This window comes from Pan paniscus, chromosome 6 (genome assembly GCF_029289425.2).
Source record: "Pan paniscus chromosome 6, NHGRI_mPanPan1-v2.0_pri, whole genome shotgun sequence".
Classification (NCBI taxonomy): domain Eukaryota; kingdom Metazoa; phylum Chordata; class Mammalia; order Primates; family Hominidae; genus Pan; species Pan paniscus.
Genome location: NC_073255.2, coordinates 173,787,373 through 173,811,580, shown reverse-complemented (window position 1 = coordinate 173,811,580; position 24,208 = coordinate 173,787,373). Strand labels below are relative to the sequence as shown.

Here is a 24,208-nt window from a genome sequence, read left to right as displayed (position 1 = left end):
CAAGTTTGTTACATAAATAAACGTGTGCCATGGTGGTTTGCTGCACCTGTCAACCCATCACCTAGGTATTAAGCCCCATGTGCATTAGCTGTTTATCCTGATGCTCTCTTTCCCCTCCCCGATGGTACGTTTTTGAAAGATAATGAACAGTAATAAACATCGTTCATGATGACTCAACTGATTTCCATTTTTAGGCTATATAGTGAACAGCAAATAAACAGGGTAGGGAAAGAAGTACATGAATTAGCAATAGTGTTCATGGGCGAATTTCATGACTAAATTAAATAAACCTACTATGTGAAATAAGCCCCAATCCCAAATTATCAATCTATCTAAGTGAGGGTTTTTTCTACAATTTTAAAATTTGATACTGCCTTTATTTTCTTGCAAACTACCTATTTGGCGTGATTAACTAACTGGTAGCTACTTCTATTGTTTGCTCCTCCTGAGTCACTATGTGCACATGTTTTCTTTTTTAATTTAATACTTTGGGGTGTAATCTGAGAGGGGTTCTTATTTAGAATATGTTTCATCTCAAAAATAAAAAATTTTGCAAGATGATGCCTTTTTCAGGAACTCAAGCAAATTGACAGTAGACACATTGTCCACCCAAACCACCTCTCCATTTCTCACGTTGATCTGTTTGTTTTTAAACAGAAATGTTGATCTAAACTCATGGAAAGGGCAGGGGTCTGTGATATTAAAATATGTGCATTGTCATTCCAGAGATGCTATTTCATTTCTCTGAGTTTGATTTTTGTCCCTGTGGCAATGAGGACATTTGACTCTAACATCTCTTTCATCTCTAAAAGAGTCTTAGGATTCTAATTTTACTTGAATTCTCTTAGGATCCATATGATGCTGACTGAGAGGTCAGAGATGATGTCACTCACGTCTCCCTTAGATCTGCATTTTCCTAAATACTGTACCCTGTGTATCTACAAAAAGAAAACAACTCAATCTCTCTTGAATTTATGCTACTTCGGCCTTGTTGGCCTTATGGAAGAGGACTCAGCTTTGTGTCAGCTGTGGTTTTCTTTGTCACTATCTTCAATCCTCCCACCTTCAATATCCTGGTACATCTCAGCTTCCTTCTGTGACCCTTCATCCATGCAGGCTTGAAAATTAGATTCAAATTGCTATCTGTATCTTCATTTCACTCTCAATATTGAAACGTATGAGCATGAACTAATTCTCTCAATCTAGCTCCATATGTACCTACTAACTCATTAAAAGCCAGCTGTAGCATTGGAGCAAGAGATCATATATTAGAGAAGGAAAGCAATTTACTTGGCAAGTTCATTTGTATATTCTCTTCAATGTCATAGCAAAGGTTTGTCCTTGGGATAAGGGTGTTTTCTCACCCAGTCTGTCTCTCCAGCTGTCTGATTCCTCAATTAACTGACACCTCTGTGGCAGTGATTTCATCCTGTGCTTATTTAGTGGACAAACTAAATAGTGATCTGATGACTTACATGCTTATTTCACAGCATTACTGTAATTTCTGCCTATGTAGCCCTGCAAGAAGGGAGGGAAATTAAGGAAAGTCTTCTGGAGAGGGCATGTTTCAGACATGCTACAACTATTTGCCAAGGGTAAGGAAGAGTATTCTGACAATTTCCATTGGAAGCCTGAAATCTAAACAAAATTCCAAAGATCAGACAAGAATAAATTCTTTCTTGTACAGTATTATGTTTTGTGTTGCAGAGCAGAATTCATTGCCAATGACAGATGCATTGAGTCTCAAAGATGCTGTATCTTTCTTTTTAATTTAAAAAACACATGAGATTGATCTTCCATATGTATTTGCTCTGCTTTGAAACCTTCATCTGCGTTTGGACTTTAAAAAGTAAAAATTATTTCTTTTTCTGATTTTCAAATTAGAACATTTAGAGAAGTAAACCAAAGAAAAAATATTCTCGATCATTTATATTTGACTCACAAGGGCCATCCACTTTACCTGATTATTCAAGAGATAAGTTTCTTCTAGCCAACTTCAGGGGATAAAACAGTGAACAGTATCAATATATTTTCCATTGTCAAAGACTGTGTAGCATGGTTGGAAGCAACTGTGAACTTTTACTGCTTTTGAAATCTTGTTTATCTTCCTACACACATACATGAGCATGCAATACACTCATGCACATATACATGTACTATTTTAAAGTTTTAGATTACATCGTATATATCAATGCATTATTTCACCGGGGCCAGGCAAGGGATTGAAGAGCAAAGGAAGGAAGCTGGCATAAGTTAACATATGCACACTGTACAGCTGGTAGTCCTTGGAGGGGGGAGAATCAGAAAAGCTGTCAACTACTCCACTGTTGAGATACAGCTGGGTGAGAATGTGGACACAGAGTTGTCACATATTTAGAATTATAAAGAAACACTGAAAATCTGGATTTTTATACTTAACTCTTCAAATTTTTAAATCTTGGCTCAAAGTCATAAAATACTGAGAAGCCAGCAAAACATGTGTGTGGACAGCTTTGGCCTGTAGGCTCACACTCTATGACCTTTGCTGTTAGTACTGGGTAATAACGTTTTCAAATAAAGATAATCACAGACATTTTCCTATGACATTCGAAAACATCTAATGCATCATTTTTATGGGTACATGATATTTAGTTTTGTGGCATACTGTAATTTCATTAAATAATTCTCTATTGGTGACACTTAATTTATTTCTAATTTTTTACTCTAGCATATAATAGTGTAGCAAACTTCCTTGTACATGATTTTTTAATAGATCTGTGATTGCTTTCTTAGGATAAATTCCTATAAATGAGATCATTGGCCAAAGATATACATTTGCTATTTCGGGTAGCAAAATCCCAATCGTAATTCATGAGAATGATATTTTCCTATAGCTAGTAACAAAAATAAGAATAATTACTAAAAAGCTTTGTGAATCAGATAAATAAAATATTCTGTTTGAAGTTTTAGCTATAATTTTATTGATTTGTGAAGTTTTATACTGTTCATGTGTTTGACAATTGACATTTAAACGTACCCTTTGTCTTTTTATAGAAGATGTTTTTACATGTGTTATATCTATTGATACTTATTTTTGTGATATCATTTAAAAAGACTTTCTCCATCCCAAGAAGTTAATATTTAATGATAATTTCCTTTAGCTAATTTATATATTTTATACTTTAAACTGTAATTTATATAAACTATATTTAGAATAAGGTATAAAAAGATCTAATATCAATTTTAAAAAATAATTTAAAAATCACTCCAGAAACATTTATCAGGCAGTTTACACTTTCTCCACAAATTTGAAACGTGGTTCTACCATTTATTAAATAATTCCATACACTGAGTTCTGTTTCTGGGCTTTCCATTCTATTCCATTGCTTTATCTGTCTATTCTTACACCCGTAGCAATATTTTTTATTGTAAATTTTATATTATATTAAAAAGCTCTAATTTTAAGTACAACTTATTAGTGTTTTATTTTTAATTATCTTTATTATATTTTCATGCTAATTTATATGACTTTAGAATAATCTGTGAATCCCTTTATCCTTATGAAATTATTATTTTTTTAAATTTTATTTATTTATTTATTTAGAGGCAGGTTCTTGCTCTGTTGCAAAGGCTGGAGTGTGCAGTGGTGCAGTCTTGGCTTATTGCAACCTCTGCCTTCCAGGACCATGCAATCCTCCCACCTCAGCCTCCAGAGTAACTTGGACCACAGGTGTGCACCACCACACCTGGGTAATGTTTTTTAATTTTTGTAGAGACAGGGTCTCCCTATATTGTCCAGGCTGGTCCTGAATTCCTGGCTTAAGTGATTCTCTCACTTTGGCCTCCGAAAGTACTGGAATTATGGGCATGAGCCACCACACCCAGCCCCTTGTGGAATTGTTATTGGTCTGTTATAAATAATTAACATTTTTATAATGTTGAGTATTCATATCAAGAAATATTTTTTACTTACTCAAGTTTTTTCTCTTGTCCCTTTCTGATGTGTTGTAATTTTTCGGTATACAAATATTGAACATAAAATTGTTATAGACCTGTGTTTGTGTATGTATATTTGTGTATATCTTGCTAAGGTCGACCTTCCTTATTTTTAGTTGCACAGTGAATGGAATCTTTTTGCCACTGTATTTCTAATTGTGATGTATGTATATGTAGACAATTCACATAGACTATAGGGAATATGTTAATAAGATAAAATTATTAATTTTGTACTTGACTACTATACAATGTGTATAGGATATATTAATATATAAAAGCTATTATTTTACATTTGGCCACTTTCTCCGTATAAATAATTGATATGTTAATAAGAAATTATGCTTATACAAAATTATGCTTCTGTATTTATTAAAGTTAATTGTATTCCACAGCCTTCTCACCTCTGAATAAGGATCGTTGTAATAACCTGGTGGCTATTGCAACGAAGTTATGGATAAGAACAGAGAGTTTTCCAAAACAATGAATACAGTATATAAATCTGCTTATCCCCTCTTCCCTATTAAACTAAGCTGAGATCATATAGGATCTAGTCCCACTCATAAGTTAGTATTTATCAAATAATTTAAGCTACTTTTAAATTAAAAAATAAATATCTAAAAAATTTAATATATTTGATTTTATTGTGTATAACTTGAAAAATAACCTCATGGTTATGACAGTTATTTGAAAAAAGACAATAGTGCTAAACGTCTTTCTTTGTTGAAAAAGGGAGAATCGCTTGGACCCACGAGGAGGAGGTTGCGGTGAGCCGAGATCGCGCCATTGCACTTCAGCCTAGGCAACAAAAGCGAAACTCCGTCTCAAAATAAAAAAAAAAAAGAAAGAAAAGAAAAGAAAAGAAAAAAAGAGCAGAAAGCACTATAGAAAATGAATATTATATAACCAAATAAGTACCTCTCTATCAAATAAGAAATTGATGTGGCTTATGTAGTGTGGCCCAGCAAATAAAATGCGAGTTTATTTTTTAAGGCAAAGTCATAATATTAATGATTATTTTACAATGCAGGAGCAACTCAGAAATAACTTTCATATGGAATGACCACTAATGATGACATCTGCAGTAAGCATGGATACAAAATACATTACCGACTCTTCTGAAACACCATTGATGTTTGAGCTCTGACACTTTTGACTATAAAAATGACAGATTTATTTTTGCTTTAAAATGTCCCTTCATTTTCCCCAAGGTCTGTCAGTTTGTGATGTGGAGGTCAGCAAAGGGGTTGGAGCATGAGAGCAGGTACAATCAGAGAGCTAGAGAGCATTTGGAGCGGCAAGGTCTTGATTTTACCTTTCACAGTTAGTATTCTGCATTTATGTGGCATTGCAACCATCACCTGCAAGCAAGCAACCTTTAAACAAAACAGTGGAAACATAGTCACATCGGTTTATTTATTTTCTTATTTATTTATCATTGAATGTACGAGGTAATTGGCTGGATTTTTTTAAGACTTTTAAGTTGATGGCTATGATTTCTATGCATGCTGAATTTGTGAGTGCTTTTTTTCTTTTGAAACAAAAATTATCAGGTATGGAAAGCATTTAGGATCTGTATTTTTCCTCATTTTACTTTTTCACTTTGGGGTTGGATTTCTTTGATCGTAGAACTTTGGAATGGGTTCTGAGGCTAATGTATGTAAAAGCTTTTCTTTACTAAAGAGATAAGGTCAGAACTATGCACCTAACCCCATTATCATGTTCTTCCTAGCTCGAGCTTATTTTAGTGACAGGCAGAAAGCCACTGGGCTAGAGTTGTTTGCTTTCCCATCTATGGCCATCCCTGGCACTTCTCCGTATGCCTGTCAAGGGGTTGTGGCTTCATTTTCAAGGGAACGTGTGAACATGCACTGCATTATATCTCTCTCCCCTGACCTCAGGGAGCGAATACTGAGAAAAACTAACAATTTTTGTTTATCTAAAAACAATTGGCCCACTGTCAAAGGTGGTACTATTTTTATAGACAAGAAAACTAAGGCACATTAAATGAGTAAGTTATGTGCCAGCTAGTAAGAGATGGTGCTCAGACTTGAAATCAAGGGAGTCTCATAGCTAAGCTTTTGCTCCTGATCATGCAAATATCTCACTTGCTGAAGCAAGAGCATGTTATATCTGTGCTCTCTTCCTCTCTTTCTCTCTCCCTCTCTCTCACTGTATGTGTCTGTGTGAAGATACAGCCATAACTCACTTCTATGAATAAAAATACCTCTCAATGAACCAGGCTTACTATAAGCTCATCAGTATCTATCATGACTGTATGACTGTGATAGTTAATTTTATGTGTCAATTTGATTGTGACATAGTTCCTAGTTATTTAATCAAACACAAATCTAGGTGTTGCTGTGAAGATATTTTGTATATATAGTTAACGTGTACAATCAGTTGAATTTAAGTAAATTAGATTTTTCTTAATAATGCAGGGCCTCATCCATCAGTTGAAACCTTGAGAGTAAAAACTAAGGTTTCTTGGAGAATAAATTCTACCTCAAGATTGCAACACCAACTCCTGTGTGAGTTTGTAGCCTGCTGGCCTGCCTTAATGATTTCAGAATTGCCAGTTCTCATAGTTTCATGATTCAATTCCTTAAAAGAAATCTCTTTAGATAGAGAGAAAGACAGAGGGAGAGAGAGAGTCAGTCAATCCTTGTTAATGATGGTAGTTAACGTTCTATAAAATCAACATGAACACTGAATTTGCAAATACTAAAATATTGCTTCTAGAGGAAATTCATCATTAAGGGCAGAAGATTTTGAAAATTTAAAAAACTCAGGAAATTTTGATGTATTAAGTCATGTGCTTATGGTAGGGTGTAGAACATTTTTCCTGACAAGTTGAATCAACTTGATTTGGAATAACAAATAGTTCTTAGTGAATAGTTTTTCCTTGGTCTGTGGGTTGTTCTGTTTAAGTGGAAGTTAATAGAAATATCCTAACACGACAACCCAGATTAATATTATTTCATAAGAGTAACTGATGTTTAATTTTACTTGACATATTTACCTTTCCAAAGGATTATTGTGACTTCACAACAACTTAATGTTTTGTCTATAAATGTATTAATTTATTCATTAAAAATTTATTGAGCACTTACTATATGCCAGGCATTGGGTGCTGAGAATACACTCTTGAATGGGTAAGATCCAGACCCTGTACTCATGTCGCTAACAACCTGGTAGAAAAGAGAAACAAAACATGTGTGGGAAACAGTAAAAATAATTACAACAAACAGAAAAATGGAGTATATTAGTCTTTACAAGGACAGATCCTAAACTGGAATTCTTGAGAGAAAAGTCTGTTGTGACTCAAGTTAGACACCAACATCTGAAGTACATGCACCTGTCAGGACAAAGGTTTACTCCTCCAGGAACATGGAAGACTGGCATCTCACTTAGGCCTGAGAATAGAATCACATGTACTCAAAGAGAAGTGACTCTGAGAAACATGGTCTGAGTAAAGGCCTTCAGCTTAAACTAAGTGTGATAATAGTAAGTATTGTAACCCTAGCTCTCATTAAAAAATGGTAATCAGCTACCATAGTTTGCCTCCATGACAAAGAGTATATTTGCTAAGTTTCGTCATACAGAATCATTGAAAATTGATTATGCATATAATTTTATCAGACAGACGTGGCAGAGGAAGGATTTTCATCAAAGAAAAATAAAATCAAGAGAAGATTGTCAATCTGTATAAATATCTATGAAAAAGTGCACCTCCCTCCTCACCTCCAGATGGTAGCTAAGTTAATCCAAGCTTGGCAGTGTTCTCCAATGGAACAATATGGTACCTATCTCAACAATGTATTGTAAAAATATGTGTAAAGCTGTAGTAATCAAAACAGTGTGGTATTGGCAAAATAATAGACAAATATATCAAGGGAACATAATAGAGAGCTCAGAAATAGACCCACATGAATATAATCAACTCATTTTTGACAAAGGAGCATAGGCAATACAATGGAGCAAAGATAGTCTTTTCAACAAATTATGCTGAAATACCTGGACATCTGCATGCAAAAAACCAATGAATCTAAGCACAGACCTTACTCCCTTCACAAAAATTAACTCAAAGTGGATCAAAGACCTAATTGTAAAATGCAAAGCTATGAAAAATCCCAGAAGGTAACATATGGGAAAAACCTACATGACTTTGGGTATGGTGATGACTTTTAAAATACAACACTAAAGGCAATCCATGAAATAAATAATTGATAAACTGAACTTCATTAATATTGTAAACTTCTCTGTGAATGACAATGTGAAGACAATGAGCAAAGAAGCCACAGACTGAGAGAAATGAAAAGACAAACCCACAGTTATCTTAATGGATAACTCACCAGAAAACATATACAGATGGTAAATTAGCATATGGAAAGATAATTTATATCATATGCCATCAAGGAAATGCAAATCAAGACAATGAGATAACTGCTACACATTTATTAGAATGGCCATAATCTGGATCACTGACAACACCAAATCCTGGAGAGGTTGTGGGGCAAGAGAAACATTCATCTACTGCTGGTGGAATTGAAAAATGGCACAGCCACTTTGGAAGATAATTCAGTGGTTTCTTACAAAACTCAACATACTCTTACCATAAGATCCAGCAAATAATTATATGCTTCTTGATGTTTACCCAAATAAGTTAAAAACATGTCCACACAAAAACCTGCACATAGACATTTGTAGCAGCTTTATTTATAATTGCCATAATGTGGAAGCAACAAAGATATCCTTCAGTAGGTGAATGAGTAAACTGTGGTACATCCAGACAATGGAGTATTACATAATGCTAAAAACAAGTAAGTTATCAAGCCATGAAAAGACATAAGGGAACATTAAATGCGTATTGTTACGTGAGAGACAGCAATATGAAAAGACCGCATACTGTATGAATCCAACTATATGACATCCTGGAAAAGGCAAAAACTGTGAAGACAGTAAAAAGATCAATGGTGGGCAGAAATTGCCAGGGATGGAGTTCTGAATAGGTGGAGCATTGAGGACTTTTATGGCAGTGAAAAAAACACCATATAATATAATGATGGGTACATGTCATTATATATTTGTCTAAGCTCATAGAAAGTACAACACCAAGAGTGAACCCCAATATAAACTATGGACTTTGGGTGATAATGATGTGTTCAATGTATATTCATTGCAACAAATGTACCACTCTGATAGAGGATGTTGAAAATGGCAGAGGCTGTGCATGTGTGAGGGTAGGAGGTATATAAGAAATCTCTGTAATTTTGCTATGAACCTAAAACTGCTTTAAAAAATAAAGTCTTAAAAAATAAATATGATCATGATGATGCAGCAGAGAATGATCTGAGTAAATGTAACAAGGCCAGAAACTGCAGTGCATGTAAGTTCAATGGTGCTGGAAATGCAAAATTGAGTCTGGGAGAGGTGAAGGGAGGTGGCTGAGAGTCAGAAAGAAGTTGAACTGTTGAAAATGTATGCGCTCTGCTTAAGAAACTCAGACTTCATGCTATAGTGGATGGGGATCTGATGAAGGTTCTAAAAAAGGAAGTAGTATGAATAAATTTGTATTTTAAGTAAATTTCTGAAATAGTTGTGAAGGGGATGGATTTTAAGGGACAAAACCAGGAGCAGAAAGATTAGTACCTAAGTTACGCAATGATCCATGGCAAACAAAGGACCTAGGGCAGAAATAATTGAAAGGGATGGAGAAAACATGCTAGGTTTTAAAATGTATAATTGAATTTGGAGAATGAGGGAGGGGAAAAGTCAATAATGACATACATATTCCTATGACTAGTGGGAACTCCAAAAAGCAGAGGGACTTGAACTTCCTACAAAAGGCTAATGAGTCTACAGTGGGTATCATGGATGCACATCTTTAGCAATTAGTTTGCAAGACAAGATAGGTTTTATTCTCTTTATATAAACTACTTCTCAATTAAGCATCTGAATTTCCATAAGTATGCATCATACTAAGATAAATTTGAGTCCTACTCCAGTCATTAATCACTGTGTGACTTTGAGTTAGTTACTTAACTGTTTTAACTTTCATCCCTTTAAATATCAAATAAAAATAAGGAAGATCTATTAAATGAAAGGAGATATATGAAAGAAAGATGCAAAAAGTTAAAACTATAAAAACAAAAATCTTTAACCTTAGCATGGATTTTTCCCAAACATATAGAAATACATATATTAAATATGGATCAATATATCATTGTGGTCAAGAGAATTAGTACTAAAATCAGACTAATAAGGAACAGACCCTGGTTCTGTCACTTTTGATGTGACTTTTAGCAAGTTATAAAACCTCTAAAGCTTTAATTTCCTCTATTATAAAATGAGGAAACTAATGGCACCAACCTCATAGGTTTGGTGGGAAGACTGTAAAATTCTAAAAGTATTTAAAATATTTTCTTAAATTCGAATATACTAAATAAGCATTGATTATCATTATGAATTCATAAATTTATTTGTATAAATATATAAAATATATGTATATGTATAGGCATATTTATTAGACTCAATTTTATAAAATTGCCAATATTCAACCATTTTGACTCACAAAAATGGCAACAGCCTATAATCAGGACAAGAACACAAGATAATCAAGTCACCATCTAGATGCACTTGGTGACTTTATTATCTCATTTTTGCTGATTTTCTTAGGCAAGCATTGGCTGCAGGACACAGTTGAACTTATTATCCAGTAAATTATTATTTGTCCACTCTATTTGTTGACAGTCATGAGAGAAGAAATAAAGAGTACAGATTGAAGCTGACGGTACCATTGGATCCCAGTGCAGAGCTGTGTAACCTTGGACAAGTTACTTAACCTTTCTAAGCCTCAGTCATCTTCTCTCTACAATGAAAAAAAAATCTATAAAATTGTTACAAGTATTAAATGAGATAATGTATGTAGAGCACATAACATATAGGCCAGCAGATAATGAGCACTCAATAATATTACCTATTAGTACACAAATTAGTAATTACTGACTCAAATTTGATTTTCTACAGATTGCATGGTATTTTCTGTCCTGCAGCTTTTTCCCTTCCCTCTCCTTCCCTCACTTCCTCTTCCCACTCCTTTTTTCCTCTTCTCTTCCCTGACCTCCTTTCTCTTTCCTTTTGTCTTCCCTTTCTTTTCCTTTGCTTTTTAATGAAGAACCACTGGGACTAATTATGATGTGTATCTGAACTATTCTGGATATATGTATCTATTAAAGAACCTTCCCTGGAAAATGATACATTGTTTTATATATATCTAAATATACATATATTTACATATATAAATTTTTATATATTCATATATGTAAATAAATATATTATACATAAAATTCTACTGTTTTTAGGGATGAAATATTTGTGAATTTATTTTTGTAAGTATGATTTACATGCACAATGTTCCTTCTCATTTTAGAAAGGAAAATACTAATATTAAACTAATCTGCACCCTATCTATTTGCTTATAAAAATATGTAATAAAATAAGAAAATTTGGAACTGTTGGGATCAATAAGGAGTGTTATACACAATCCCTGAAGAGAGATGGACTTAATTGAAGCCTGAATGTGTTTAAGAGAATATGTAAGTGGCCCCAGAGAGGGTAATATGATTGAATAAGGAGGGATGCACATTTAAAAGGCTAACCTTTTGGAAATAGTCCCTGGTAGCTCCGACTGATGCATCCTTGCCTCCGTATAGTTCACCCATTTGTCATTTGCCCTACCCTGATCCATTGGCACAGCTGTGGCCAGTGTGAAGCACAGTGGCAGATGAACTCACTTGAGCGTCTTTGAGGGTTTGTATCTGCAACTGTGAGGACCATGTTAAGTAAACACTGGGTGTACAATACGTGATGTTAAGTTAATCAAATGACTAGTAGGGAGACTGGGCATAGCTTTGACAGAAATTTTCTCTAGATCTGTCTTTTGACCTCTGATTTTAATGGTGAGAGGATGTTCATGGTTTCAGAATGTGCAAATGTAGAAAACAGTGGATAAGCCCCAAGGGCAGTCCCCACATGTGGAGAAGGAAGCCCAGTGACATAGAGCTGGGATATGTCTGAAGCAACAGAGGGTGCCCCTAAATGATTGTCTTGCAGCAAAAGAAGGAACTTTTGACTGTGGGCTGCTGCTGTTTCAACACAGTCCCTGTGCTATGTGCTGGAGCAGGGCCACAGAGGAAAGGGACCTGTGAACCTGAACTTTAAGGAAAGGAAAAATAGAGAAAGGAGGAAGAGAAAAAGAAAGAGAAATAAAAAAGAAAGGATACCTGGAGGCAGTAAGAAACTGTTGAGGACATTAGAGTTGCATTTTCTCAAGCGGAAGAGAAAATCAGTTTTTGTTTGGTTCGTTCAGGTTTTGCCTGTTTGTTTCTGTTTTGCCTGGTACAAAAAGGTGAGATGTTTTGCATCAGATGCAGGTAGAAAAATAAGTTAATAAGTGAATGAATGAATGCATATACTAATAAATAAATTGGGTCCATTATAAGAAGGGTGTATTTCATATACAATAAGAATGAGTTTGAGCAAACCTAAAACTTCTGTTCAATCTGGAACAAAAAGGGTCCCTATAGACAAGGAAGCCTGGGTAACTTATATGTTTTGCAGGTGCTCCTGATTGAATCTGCTTAGGATTATGGCTTGCCCCAGGGTAGAACAAACCATTATTTGACATTTCTTAGCTCATCGTAAGAGACATTTAGACCAAATTTTTAACAAGATAAATATTGTCAAAATTATGATCAGGCAAATTATGGAAGAACAAAAGTGGTTGATGCTAATTGCCCAAATATATCTTAATTGATGAACCCAACATGTGAGAAATAAGGAGGCCAGTGTTTGGAAAGCTATTGAGTGGTCTACAGTAAATTTAACTAACTGTGATCAGGACCTTGCAGATTCAGTTTATACACCCTGCTTTCCTTTGCTCTTATATTGAAATGAGAGCTTATAGCTTAGAATATATTGTTAATGAGATTGGGCCTATAAGCATATTACTTGGATTTTTTAAATAATTAATTAGGGTATAGAAAAGTACTAATATAGATAATTTAATCTTTGAGGGGAAAATTGTGTATCTAAAGAAGGAAAGGGAGTAAGATGATTAATACTTATTTAAAAAAAATAAACTGCCAAAATAAGGAAATGCTTTGGTGCTTCCTCAGTCATGGGTTCAACTTTAAAGATAGTTATGAGGTGGGTTCAGGGCCTGCTGAAAAGAACGATCCTCTCCATTTCCATCACTGTCCAAATGAGTCATAAATCAGCTGATTGGGTTCTCATCTATTTCTAGGATGAGAGAGGGATGATGATAGGATGGGTCACTTGGTGTAGTTATTGAGAATCCATTCATTTATATAAAAAAGAACAAGGAAGAGCTGTCATTATCCTTAAGATCCCCCTCTCCTCTGTTTTTAACCTTTTAAGTAATGGAAAGCTATTAGAAGATTTTGTTTGCCTCATCCACTGGTTGAAAAATCACCTCAATGTGGAAGCTGATCTTTGCCAAATGAATATGGAAAATACCAATGTTATTATAAATTCTGTTTACTTAGAGGTCTTGCCAGTGAGTGAACTCCATATAACCCAGAAAATATACCTTAATATTGGTCGTCTGTGGAGGAATACTACCTAGGGAACTTAAGGAAATGCTCAAGTAACATTATGTTCTAAATAAAAGACAGGTAGATTTAGGCTATGCTGGAATTGATTATAAGATGCTAATCTAGGTCCTTTCTTATAAATAATCTTGGATGATTGAAATGTAATCTTGTCTTAGATTGATACAAACTCCATTGCTTTCTTCAATGCCATGACTCAGGATATTTCAGATATTAGAGGTGTTTTGTTTGTTTGTTTGTTTGTTTTGGAGTCTAACTCTGTTACCCAGGCTGGAATGCAGTGGCATGATCTCAGCTCACTGCAACCTTCGCCTGCCGGGTTCAAGCGATTCTCCTACCGCAGCCTCCTGAGTAGCTGGGATTACAGGCATGTGCCACCACACCCAGCTAATTTTTGTATTTTTAGTAGAGACGGGGTTTCACCATGTTGGTCAGGCTGGTCTCAAACTCCTGGCCTCATGATCTACCCGCCTTGGCCTCACAAAGTGCTGGGATTACAGGCGTGAGCCAAGGTGGTTTTTAAAATTAACTCGAGTAATCTTTAAAATCCTAGTAGCTGGTCAAAAATAATATGGCTGGAATGCATATGTGCTCACATGTGTAGCTTTTACCTCAGTGCTGTGTGTTGCAGCATTGGCATTAGGGTTTCCAGCACCTTACCATGATACTAGAACAGCAATGACAAAGTTTATTCTATAGAATACTAACTAGTTCCACAAATTGTTAAACTTTCTGTAGAATAAACCATTCTACTGTCAAAGAAGTCTGGGAGAACTCTTACGCTCAATTCTTCATTTGTTGTGCCATAATGCACACTGATGTATTAAAGATGCTCTAGGATTCCTGAGCAAGATAGCTGAATAGGAACAGCTCTGGTCTGCAGCTCCCAGCGAGACCAACGCAGAAGGCAGGTGATTTCTGCCTTTCCAACTGAGGTACCAGCTTCATTTCATTGAGATTGTTAGACAGTGGATGCAGCCCATGGAGGGCAAGCAGAAGCAGGGTGGGGCATTGCCTCACCCAGGAAGTGCAAGGGGTCAGGGAACTCCTTCCTCTAGCCAAGGGAAGCCGTGAAGGACTGTGCCATGAGGAATGGTGCTCTCTAACCCATATACTACATTTTTCTATGGTCTTCACAACCTACAGACCAGGGAGGAGATTCCCTTGGGTGCCTACACCACAAGGGCTCTGGGTTTCAAGCACAAAACAGGGCAGCCCTTTGGGCAGACACTGGGCTAGTTGCAGAAGTTTTTTTTTCCCTTACCCCGGTGGTGCCTGGAACACCAGTGAGACAGAACTGTTCACTTCCCTGGAATGGGGGCTGAAGCCAGGGAGCCAAGTGGTCTTGCTCAGTAAATACCACACCCACAGAGCCCAGAAAGCTAAGATCCACTGGCTTGAAATTCTCACTGCCAGCACAGCAGTCTGAAGTCCACCTGGGATGCTCCAGCTTGGTGGGTGGAGGGGCATCCACCATTACTGAGGCTTGAGTAGGCGGCTTTCCCCTCAGTGCAAACAAAGCCTCTGGGAAGTTTGGACTGGGTGGAGCCCACCGCATCACTACCAAACCACTATAGCCAGACTGCCTCTCTAGATTCCTCCTCTCTGGACACAGCATCTCTGAAAGAAAGGCAGCAGCCCCAGTCAGGGGGTTATAGATAAAATTCCCATCTCCCTGGGACAGAGCACCTTGGGGGAGGGGCAGCTGTGGGTGCAGCTTCAGCAAACTTAACCATTTCTGCCTGCCAGCTCTGAAGAGAGCAGTGGATCTCCCTGCACAGTGCCCAAGCTCTGCCGAGGGACAGACTACCTCCTCAAGGGTCAAGTCCCTGACCCCTGGGCCTCCTGATGGGGAGACATCTCCCAGCAGGGATTGACAAACACCTCATACAGGAGAACTCTGACTGGCATCTGGCAGGAGCTCCTCTGAGACGAAGCTTCCAGAGGAAGGAGCAGGCAGCAATCTTTGCTGTTCTGCAGCCTCTGCTGGTGATACCCAGGCAAACAGGGTCTGAAGTGGACCCCCAGCAAACTCCAGCGGACATGCAGAAGAGGGACTTGACTGTTAGAAGGAAAACTCACGAAGAGAAAGCAATAGCATCAACATAAACAAAAAGTACGTCCACGTAAAACCTCCATCTGAAGGTCACCAACAGCAAAAACCAAAGGTAGATAAATCCATGAAGATGAGGAAAAACCAGTGCAAAAAGGCTGAAAACCAGAACACTTCTTCTCCTCCAAAGGATCACATCTCCTCACCAGCAAGGGAACAAAACTGGACAGAGAATGAGTTTGATGAATAGACAGAAGTAGACCTCAGAAGGTGGGTAATAACAAAGTCCTCCAAGCTAAAGGAGCATGTTCTAACCCCATGCAAGGAAGCTAAGAAACTTGATAAAATTGCTAACTGGAATAACCAGTTTAGAGAAGAACATAAATGGTCTGATGGAGATGAAAAACACAGCACGAGAACTTTGTGAAGCATACACAAGTATCAATAGCTGAATTGATCAAGTGGAAGAAAGAATAACAGAGATTGAAGATCAACTTAATAAAATAAAGCATGAAGACAAGATTAGAGTAAAAAGAATGAAAAGGAATGAATAAAGCCTCCAAGAAATATGAGACTATGTGAAAAGACCAAACCTACGTTTGATTGGTGTACCTAAAAGTGATGGGGAGAACGGAACCAAGTTGGAAAACACTCTTCAGGATATTATCCAAGAGAATTTCCCCAAACTGGTAAGACAGGCCAACATTCAAATTCAGAAAATACAGAGAATACCACAAAGACACTCCTCAAGAAGAGCAATCCCAAGACACATAATCGTCAGATTCACCAAGGTTGAAATGAAGGAAAAAATGTTAAGGGCAGCAGAGAGAAAGGTCACATTACTCACAAAGGGAAGCCCATCAGACTAACAACAGATCTCTCTGCAGAAACCCTACAAGCCAGAAGACAGTGGGGGCCAGTATTCAATATCCTTAAAGAAAAGAATTTTCAACCCAGAATTTCATATCCAGCCAAAATAAGCTTCATAAGTGAAGGAGAAATAAAGTCCTTTACATACAAGCAAATGCAAAGGGATTTTGTCACCCCCAGGCCTGCCTTACAAGAGCTCCTGAAGGAAGCATTAAATATGGAAAGGAAAAACCGGTACCAGCCACTGCAAAAACAAACCAAAATGTAAAGACCATTGACTATGAAGAAACAGCACCAACTAATGGGCAAAATAACCAGCTAGCATCATAATGACAGGATCGAATTTACACATAACAATATTAACCTTAAATGTAAATGGGATAAATGCCCCAATTATAATGCACAGACTGGCAAATTGGATAAAGAGTCAACATCCGTTGATGTGCTGTATTCAGGAGACCCATCTCATGGGCAAAGACACGCATAGGCTCAAAATAAAAGGATGGAGGAAGATTTACCAAGCAAATGAAAAGCAAAATAAGTAGGGGTTGCAATCCTAGTCTCTGATAAAACAGACTTTAACCCAACAAAGATCAAAAAAGATAAAGAAGTATATTACATAATGATAAAGGGATCAATGCAAGAAGAAGAGCTAACTATCCTAAATATATATACACCCAATACAGGAGCACCAGGATTCAAAAAGTAAGTTCTTAGAGACGTACAAAGAGACTTAGACTCCTAAACAATAATAGTGGGAGACTTTAACACCCCACTGTCAATATTAGATCAATGAGACAGAAAATTAACAAGGATATTGAAGACTTGAACTCAGCTCTGGACCAAGTCGACCTAATAGACATCTACAGAACTCTCCACCCCAAATCAACAGAATATACTTTCTTCTCCGCACCACATCACACCTATTCTGAAATTGACCACATAACTGGAAGTAAAACACTCCTCAGCAAATGCAAAAGAATGGAAATCTTAACAAACACTCTCTCAGACCACAGTGCAATCAAATTAGAACTCAGGATTAAGAAACTCACTCAAAACCACACGACTACATGGAAACTGAACAACCTAATCCTGAAAAACTACTGGGTAAATAGCGAAATTAAGGTAGAAATAAATAAGTTCTTTGAAACCAATGAGAACAAAGACACAACATACCAGAATCTCTGGGACACACCAAAGCAGTGTTTAGAGGGAAATTTATAGCACTAAATGCCCACAGGAGAAAGCGGGAAAGATCTATAATTGATACCCTAACATCACAATTAAAACAAGTAGAGAAACAAGAGCAAGCAAATTCAAAAGCTAGCAGAAGACAAGAAATAACTAAGATCAGAGCAGATTTCCTTCAGTGAAGGAGATAGAGACATGAAAAGCCCTTCAAAAATTCATTGAATCCAGGAGCTGGTTTTTGAAAAGATTAACAAAATAGATAAACTGCTAGCCAGACTAATAAACAAGAAAAGAAAGAAGAGTCAAATAGACACAATGAAAAATGATAAATGTGATATTACCACTGATCCCACAGCAATACAAACTACCATCAGAGAATCCTATAAACACCTCTGTGCAAATAAGTTAAAAAATCTAGAAGAAATGGATAAATTCCTGGACAGATACAACCTCCCAAGACTAAACCAGGAAGAAGTTGAATCCCTGAATAGACCAGTAACAAGTTCTGAAATTGAGGCAGTAATTAATACCCTACCAACCAAAGAAAGCCTAGGAACAGACGGATTCACAGCTGATTCTACCAGAGTTGCAAACAGCAGCTGATACCATTCCTCCTGAAACTATTCCAAACAATATTAAAAGAGGGAGTCCTCCGTAACTCATTTTATGAGGCCAGCATCATCCTGATACCAAAAGCTGGCAGAGACACACAAAAGAAAGAAAATTTCAAGCCAACATCCCTGATGAACATCGATGTGAAAATCCTCAGTAAAATACTGGCAAATTGAATCCAGCAGCACGTTAAAAAGCTTATCCACTATGATCAAGTCAGCTTCATCCCTGGGATGCAAGGCTGGTTCAACACACACAAATCAATAAACGTAATCCATCACATAAACAGAACCAATGACAAAACCACATTATTATCTCAATAGATGCAGAAAAGGCATTCCGTAAAATTCAACACCCCTTCTTGCTAAAAATACTCATAAACTAGGTATTGATGGAACGTATCTCAAAATAATAAGAGCTATTTATGACAAAACCACAGCTAATATCATACTGAATGGGAAAATGCTGGAAGCATTTCCTTTGAAAACTGGCAGAAGACAAGGATGCCCTCTCTCACCACTCCTATTTAACAAAGTATTGGAAGTTCTGACCAGGGCAATCAGGCAAGATAAATAAATAAAGGATATTCAAGTAGGAAGAGAGGAAGTCAAATTATATTTGTTTGCAGATGACATGATTGGATATTTAGAAAACCCCATTATCTCAACCCAAATCTCCTTAAGCTCATAAGCAACTTCAGCAAAGTCTCAGGATACAAAATCAATGTGCAAAAATCACAAGGATTCCTATACACAAATAATAGACAAACAGCCAAATCATGAGTGAACTCCCATTCACAACTGCTACAAAGAGAATAAAATACCTAGGAATTCAACTTACAAAGGATGTGAAGAACCTCTTTAAGGAGAACTACAAACCACTGCTCAAGGAGATAAGAGAGGACACAAACAAATGGAAAAACATTTCATGCTCATAGATAGGAAGAATCAATATCATGAAAATGGCCATACTGACCAAAGAAATTTATAGATTCAATGCTATTCCCATCAAGCCACCATTGACTTTCTTCACAGAATTAGAAAAAACTACTTTAAATTTTATATGGAACCAAAAAAGAGCCCATATAGCCAAGACAATCCTAAACAGAAAGAACAAATCTGGAGGCATCATGCTACTTGACTTCAAACTATACTACAAGGCCACAGTAGCCAAACAGCATGGTACTGGTACCAAAACAGATATATAGACCAATGGAACAGAACAGAGGCCTCCGAAATAACACCACACATCTACAGTTGTCTGATCTTTGACAAACCTGACAAAAACAAGCAATGGGGAAAGGATTCCCTATTTAATAAATGGTGTTGGGAAAACTGGCTAGCCATATGCAGAAAACTTAAACTGGACACCTTCTTTACACCTTACACAAAAATTAACTCAAGATGGATTAAAGATTTAAATGTAAAACATAAAACCATAAAAACTCTAGAAGAAAACCTAGGCAATACCATTATGGACATAGGCCTGGGGAAGGGCTTCATGACTGAAACACCAAAAGCAATGGCAACGAAAGCCAAAATTGACAAATGGGATCTAATTAAACTAAAGAGCTTCTACACAGCAAAAGAAACTATCATCAGAGTGAACAGGCAACCTACAGAATAGGAGAAAAATTTTGCAATCTATCCATCTGACAAAGCACTAATATCCAGAATCTCCAAGGAACTTAAACAAATTCACAAGAAATAAACTATCAGAAAGTGGGCAAAGGATATTAACAGACACTTTTCAAAAGAAGACACTTATGCAGCCAACAAACATGAAAAACAGCTCATCATCACATGTCATTAGAGAAATGCAAATCAAAACCACAATGAGATACCCTCTCATGCCAGTTAGAATGGTGATCATTAAAAAGTCAGGAAACAACAGATGCTGGAGAGGATGTGGAGAAATAGGAACGCTTTTATGCTGTTTGTGGGAGTATAAATTAGTTCAACCATTGTGGAGGACAGTGTGGCAATTCCTCAAGCATCTAGAACTGGAAATACCATTTGACCCAGCAATCCCATTATTGGGTATATACCCAAAAGATTATAAATCATTCTACTATACAGACACATGCACACGTATGTTTACTGTACTACTATTCACAATAGTAAAGACTTGAAACCAACCCAAATGCCCATCAATGCTAGACTGGATAAATAAAATGTGGCACATATACACCACGGAATACTATGCAGCCATAAAAAATAATAAGTTCATGTCTTTTGCAGGGATATGGATGAAGCTGGTAACCATCATTCTCAGCAAACTAACACAGAAACAGAAAACCAAACGCTGCATGTTCTCACTCATAAGTGGGAGTTGAACAATGAGAACACATGGACACAGGGAGGGGACCATCCATACCGGGGCCTGTCGGGGGGTGTGGGTCAAGGGAAGGGATAGCATTAGGAGAAATACTTCATGTAGATCATGGGTTGATGGGTGCAGCAAACCACCATGGCACATGTATACCTATGTAACAAACCTGCACGTTCTGCCCATGTATCCCAAAACTTAAAGTACAATAAAAAAAGATGTGCTAATAAATCTCCCGTTTAAAATTCAGCCTTTTCAGTGTTTCTCAAAATTATTTGAGCAGAGAACATTTCCTCTCAAAGCATATGTATTAACATCTTGTAGAAAAAATACACTATAGAACACAGTTTGTGTATGCCATGCTAAATGAATCAAGTAATTGATTAGGCACGTGAATGGAAATAAAGTTTCTTAAACATTCCAATAATTCTTTTTAAAAATAATTGTAAGTTTGATTTTAGATTCAGTGGTTACAAAGGGAGATTTATTGCGTGGGTATGTTATATGGCTCTATGGTTTGGGATACAGATGATCCCATCACCCAAGTAGTGACCCTATGGTACCCAATGGGTAGTTTTCCAGCCCGTGTTCCCCCTCTTCTGCCCCCTCTCTAGTAGTTCCCAGTGTCTATTTATCTTATATTAAGTTTCAACAAAAATAAGTAATGGGTAAAGGGCTCTCTATGCAGTAAATGGTACGGGAATACCATAACTGATTAGCCATATGCAGAAGAATGAAACCGGACCCCTACCTTTCACAGTATATGAAAATTAACTCGAGATGGATTAAAGATTTAAATGTAAGACCTCAAGCTATACAAATTCTGGAAGAAAACCTAGGAAATACCATTCTGGACATTGGCCTTGGTAAAGAATTTATGGCTAGGTCCCCAAAAGCAATTGCAACAAGAAAAATGATTGACAAGTGGAACAAATTAAACCAATGATTCTTTTACCTCCTTGCGTTTGTGCATACCATTTCTTCTCCCTGAAATGATAGCCTACCGTTAGCAACCCACCGTTGGCCTTGCCTCATCCTTATGTTGGATAAGACCATTCAAGTCGTAGCTTAAAAGTAATTTCTGTGAGAAACCTTTTCTGATACCTCAAGACTGCATTGAGTGTCCCTCCTCTGATCTTTTCTAAAACTGTGTACTAGCTTTCTATCAGCACTTGCAACTTATTCATTTCTTTTTACTTGAAGAAATTACAATTTCCGTTGTAAACCCACTGTCTATTGTAAGACCTTGTAAATGGATGAGTGGGAAAAGAAAAAAGAAAAAAAAAAAAGATTCAGGGAAGCATATCCTAAGGTAAGTTCTGCTGATCAGCAAAGGACATAAAATCCTAAGAAGAGAAGTTAGGGGAAATCAGAGAAACCCACAGCTTCCTGTACCATTAGAAATCTGTCCCACAGAGAATAGATATCATGAAACCATTAAAATGACAGAATCAGTTGTAGGGGACATTAAAATCTTAATCATGTGGGTAAGGAAGCTCTTGGGATAATTTATCCACAAGTTGCTTACTAATCTGCTTTAGAGGGAAGCCATGTGGAGAGCTTCTCTTGGATTCCAAAGCAAACAGATGTTCTTTCTTTCACAGTGGTGCCAAGTCACTTATATTTTCTTTCTTCTAAAAGCCAATAGTAGTACACACAGTACAATAGGAATGTTATGTGTTTTCATGGAAAAGCAACTACAATGTTTACATAGTCAATAGACTGCAACATTTCCAGAAACAAAACTCAGTGAGTAGAATTAAGAAAATGACTGTCCCTCAGGGAAAGCAAATATCACCAGTGAATTAGTTAGAGCACCGGGGACATTGTTCCATGGACCAAGTTGACTAAGGACTAGTGGTGAGATTAATCCCTGCAGCAGGGAGTAAGAGTTTCTCTCTTTAAATGTTTAAATTTGACCCAAATAGACATCTTGCTCTGAGTAAAAGTAAAACCAAAGGGTCACCTATAGACCTTTCCTGTTGTTGCTAATGTCTAGTCCCTCAAAAGCTCAGACCTGATGCACGAGAATAGGCTCCTATGTGGTTTCTCAGCAGGTTTTCCCTTTATTTTGTCCTACAAATAACAAACTCAATGCAGAACTTAAGAACTTAGGCTGTGCCCAGTTCAGAAGCCTGCTCTTTCATGTTCTACTTCTGTTACTTGTACAAGTATCTTAGCCACTTTATTTCTTGGTTTGCAAATCTGGAAAATTGTTATAATAATAATAATATTACATACATCATAGAGTATTGTCAGGACTGAATTAGTTATTAAGTATCTAGCACTTACAATAAGTACCAACTTTCAGCTAATATTAATTTCATTAGTATTAATAATGTTAATAATTTATCACCACAAATCAGTAATGCCACTAACTCCATCTCCTACTCAAAATTTCCTAAGATCATTTCATGTCTAAATTTCTGATTTGGAAGCCTTCTATGTCATGCAATACTTCATAGGCCACAATTCTTTAACATTCAGTTTAAAATCCAGCCTGCCGTTCCCCTAAATATACTCCATGCTTAGCCCGTAGCCCAACCTTGAGGCTTTGTATACCTGGCTCATTTTTTATAATATACCATTTCTTCTTTCTAACTAGCCAATTTCTATCCATTCTTCAAGATCTAGTTATAATTTAACTTCTTTGGAAGTATCCCTCTCCTGTCTCTGTAATCATAATACCTTATCTGAACTTAGCACTGTGTCACCCACTGACATGGATGTATATTTCACATAGACATATCTGAATACATTCTCCTTGAAAATATGAACCAGAACACCATCATCCTTGAGAGTATTGGAATTATCCTGGTGTAGCCACAGTATGGGTGGAGAAGGTGATAATTTGCCCTACTCTATTTTCTTGTTTGGTTTACGTCAGTTGGCTGTTTTATAATGGGCACAATCTTATTGGCTTTGTTCCAAATACTGCACCAACTTGCAAAAGTGAAGGCAATAGGAAGAGATAAAATAAATGGAAATCTTATAGCACTCTTTAATAAAGTGGCAAATATCTGTCCTTTGATATTATAAACCTTGTTTGAAAGCAGTAAAACATGATGTTTGAATATTTAAGAATGGCAATGTGATGATTTTATCGTTGGGTTTTGTTATGTTTTATTGGGGAAATTGCAGATTAGTATTTCCAACCTAAAAAGTAAAATCTTATTCTATGAATTCTTCCCCATTTTCTGTGAAAATAATTACCAATTAATTCATTTTCTTTCTTCTTTTTCCCTTCCCCTGTCCTTCTCTACTGGGGCCTGTAATAGAAAATTTATGTATTTCTCCAATTAGAAATATAACTTTATTTGGGAAAGGCTATGGACCATGTTTAAATCCATTTACTCCACTTTTTTAGAGTTCATAAGGGGAGGAAAATGTCTTCCCTGTGTGTCAGTTGACTCCAGAACACAAATAGGAAACAAGAAAGTGAATTCTAAGACACTTGGGAAAATTGCTGTTTCTTATGGGCTGATGTATACCTTTTCTCTGATACCCCAGCTTACATCCTGACACTTTCTGCAAAGAGTCATCTTCA

At 36.6% G+C, this 24,208-nt stretch overlaps 1 protein-coding gene across 6 annotated transcripts in view; it reads right to left on the bottom strand.

Annotated features, from left to right (window-relative positions):
* The window catches only part of CHRM2 (cholinergic receptor muscarinic 2), a 151,397-nt gene that overhangs the window by 21,133 nt on the left and 106,056 nt on the right, over nucleotides 1-24,208 (bottom strand). For 4 of the 6 annotated variants that reach the window (XM_055115413.2, XM_055115415.2, XM_055115412.2 and 1 more), the window contains 2 exons: nucleotides 7,086-7,163; nucleotides 5,288-5,348 (listed from right to left, as the gene is read on the bottom strand). The exons of 1 other annotated variant lie outside the window; for it this stretch is intronic. In XM_055115413.2, the coding sequence (XP_054971388.1) occupies nucleotides 5,288-5,310 (23 nt within the window). In that variant the 5' untranslated portion in view covers nucleotides 5,311-5,348; nucleotides 7,086-7,163. The remainder of the gene's footprint in view (nucleotides 1-5,287; nucleotides 5,349-7,085; nucleotides 7,164-24,208) is intronic. One more of the 6 variants, XM_034965041.3, reaches the window with a different exon arrangement.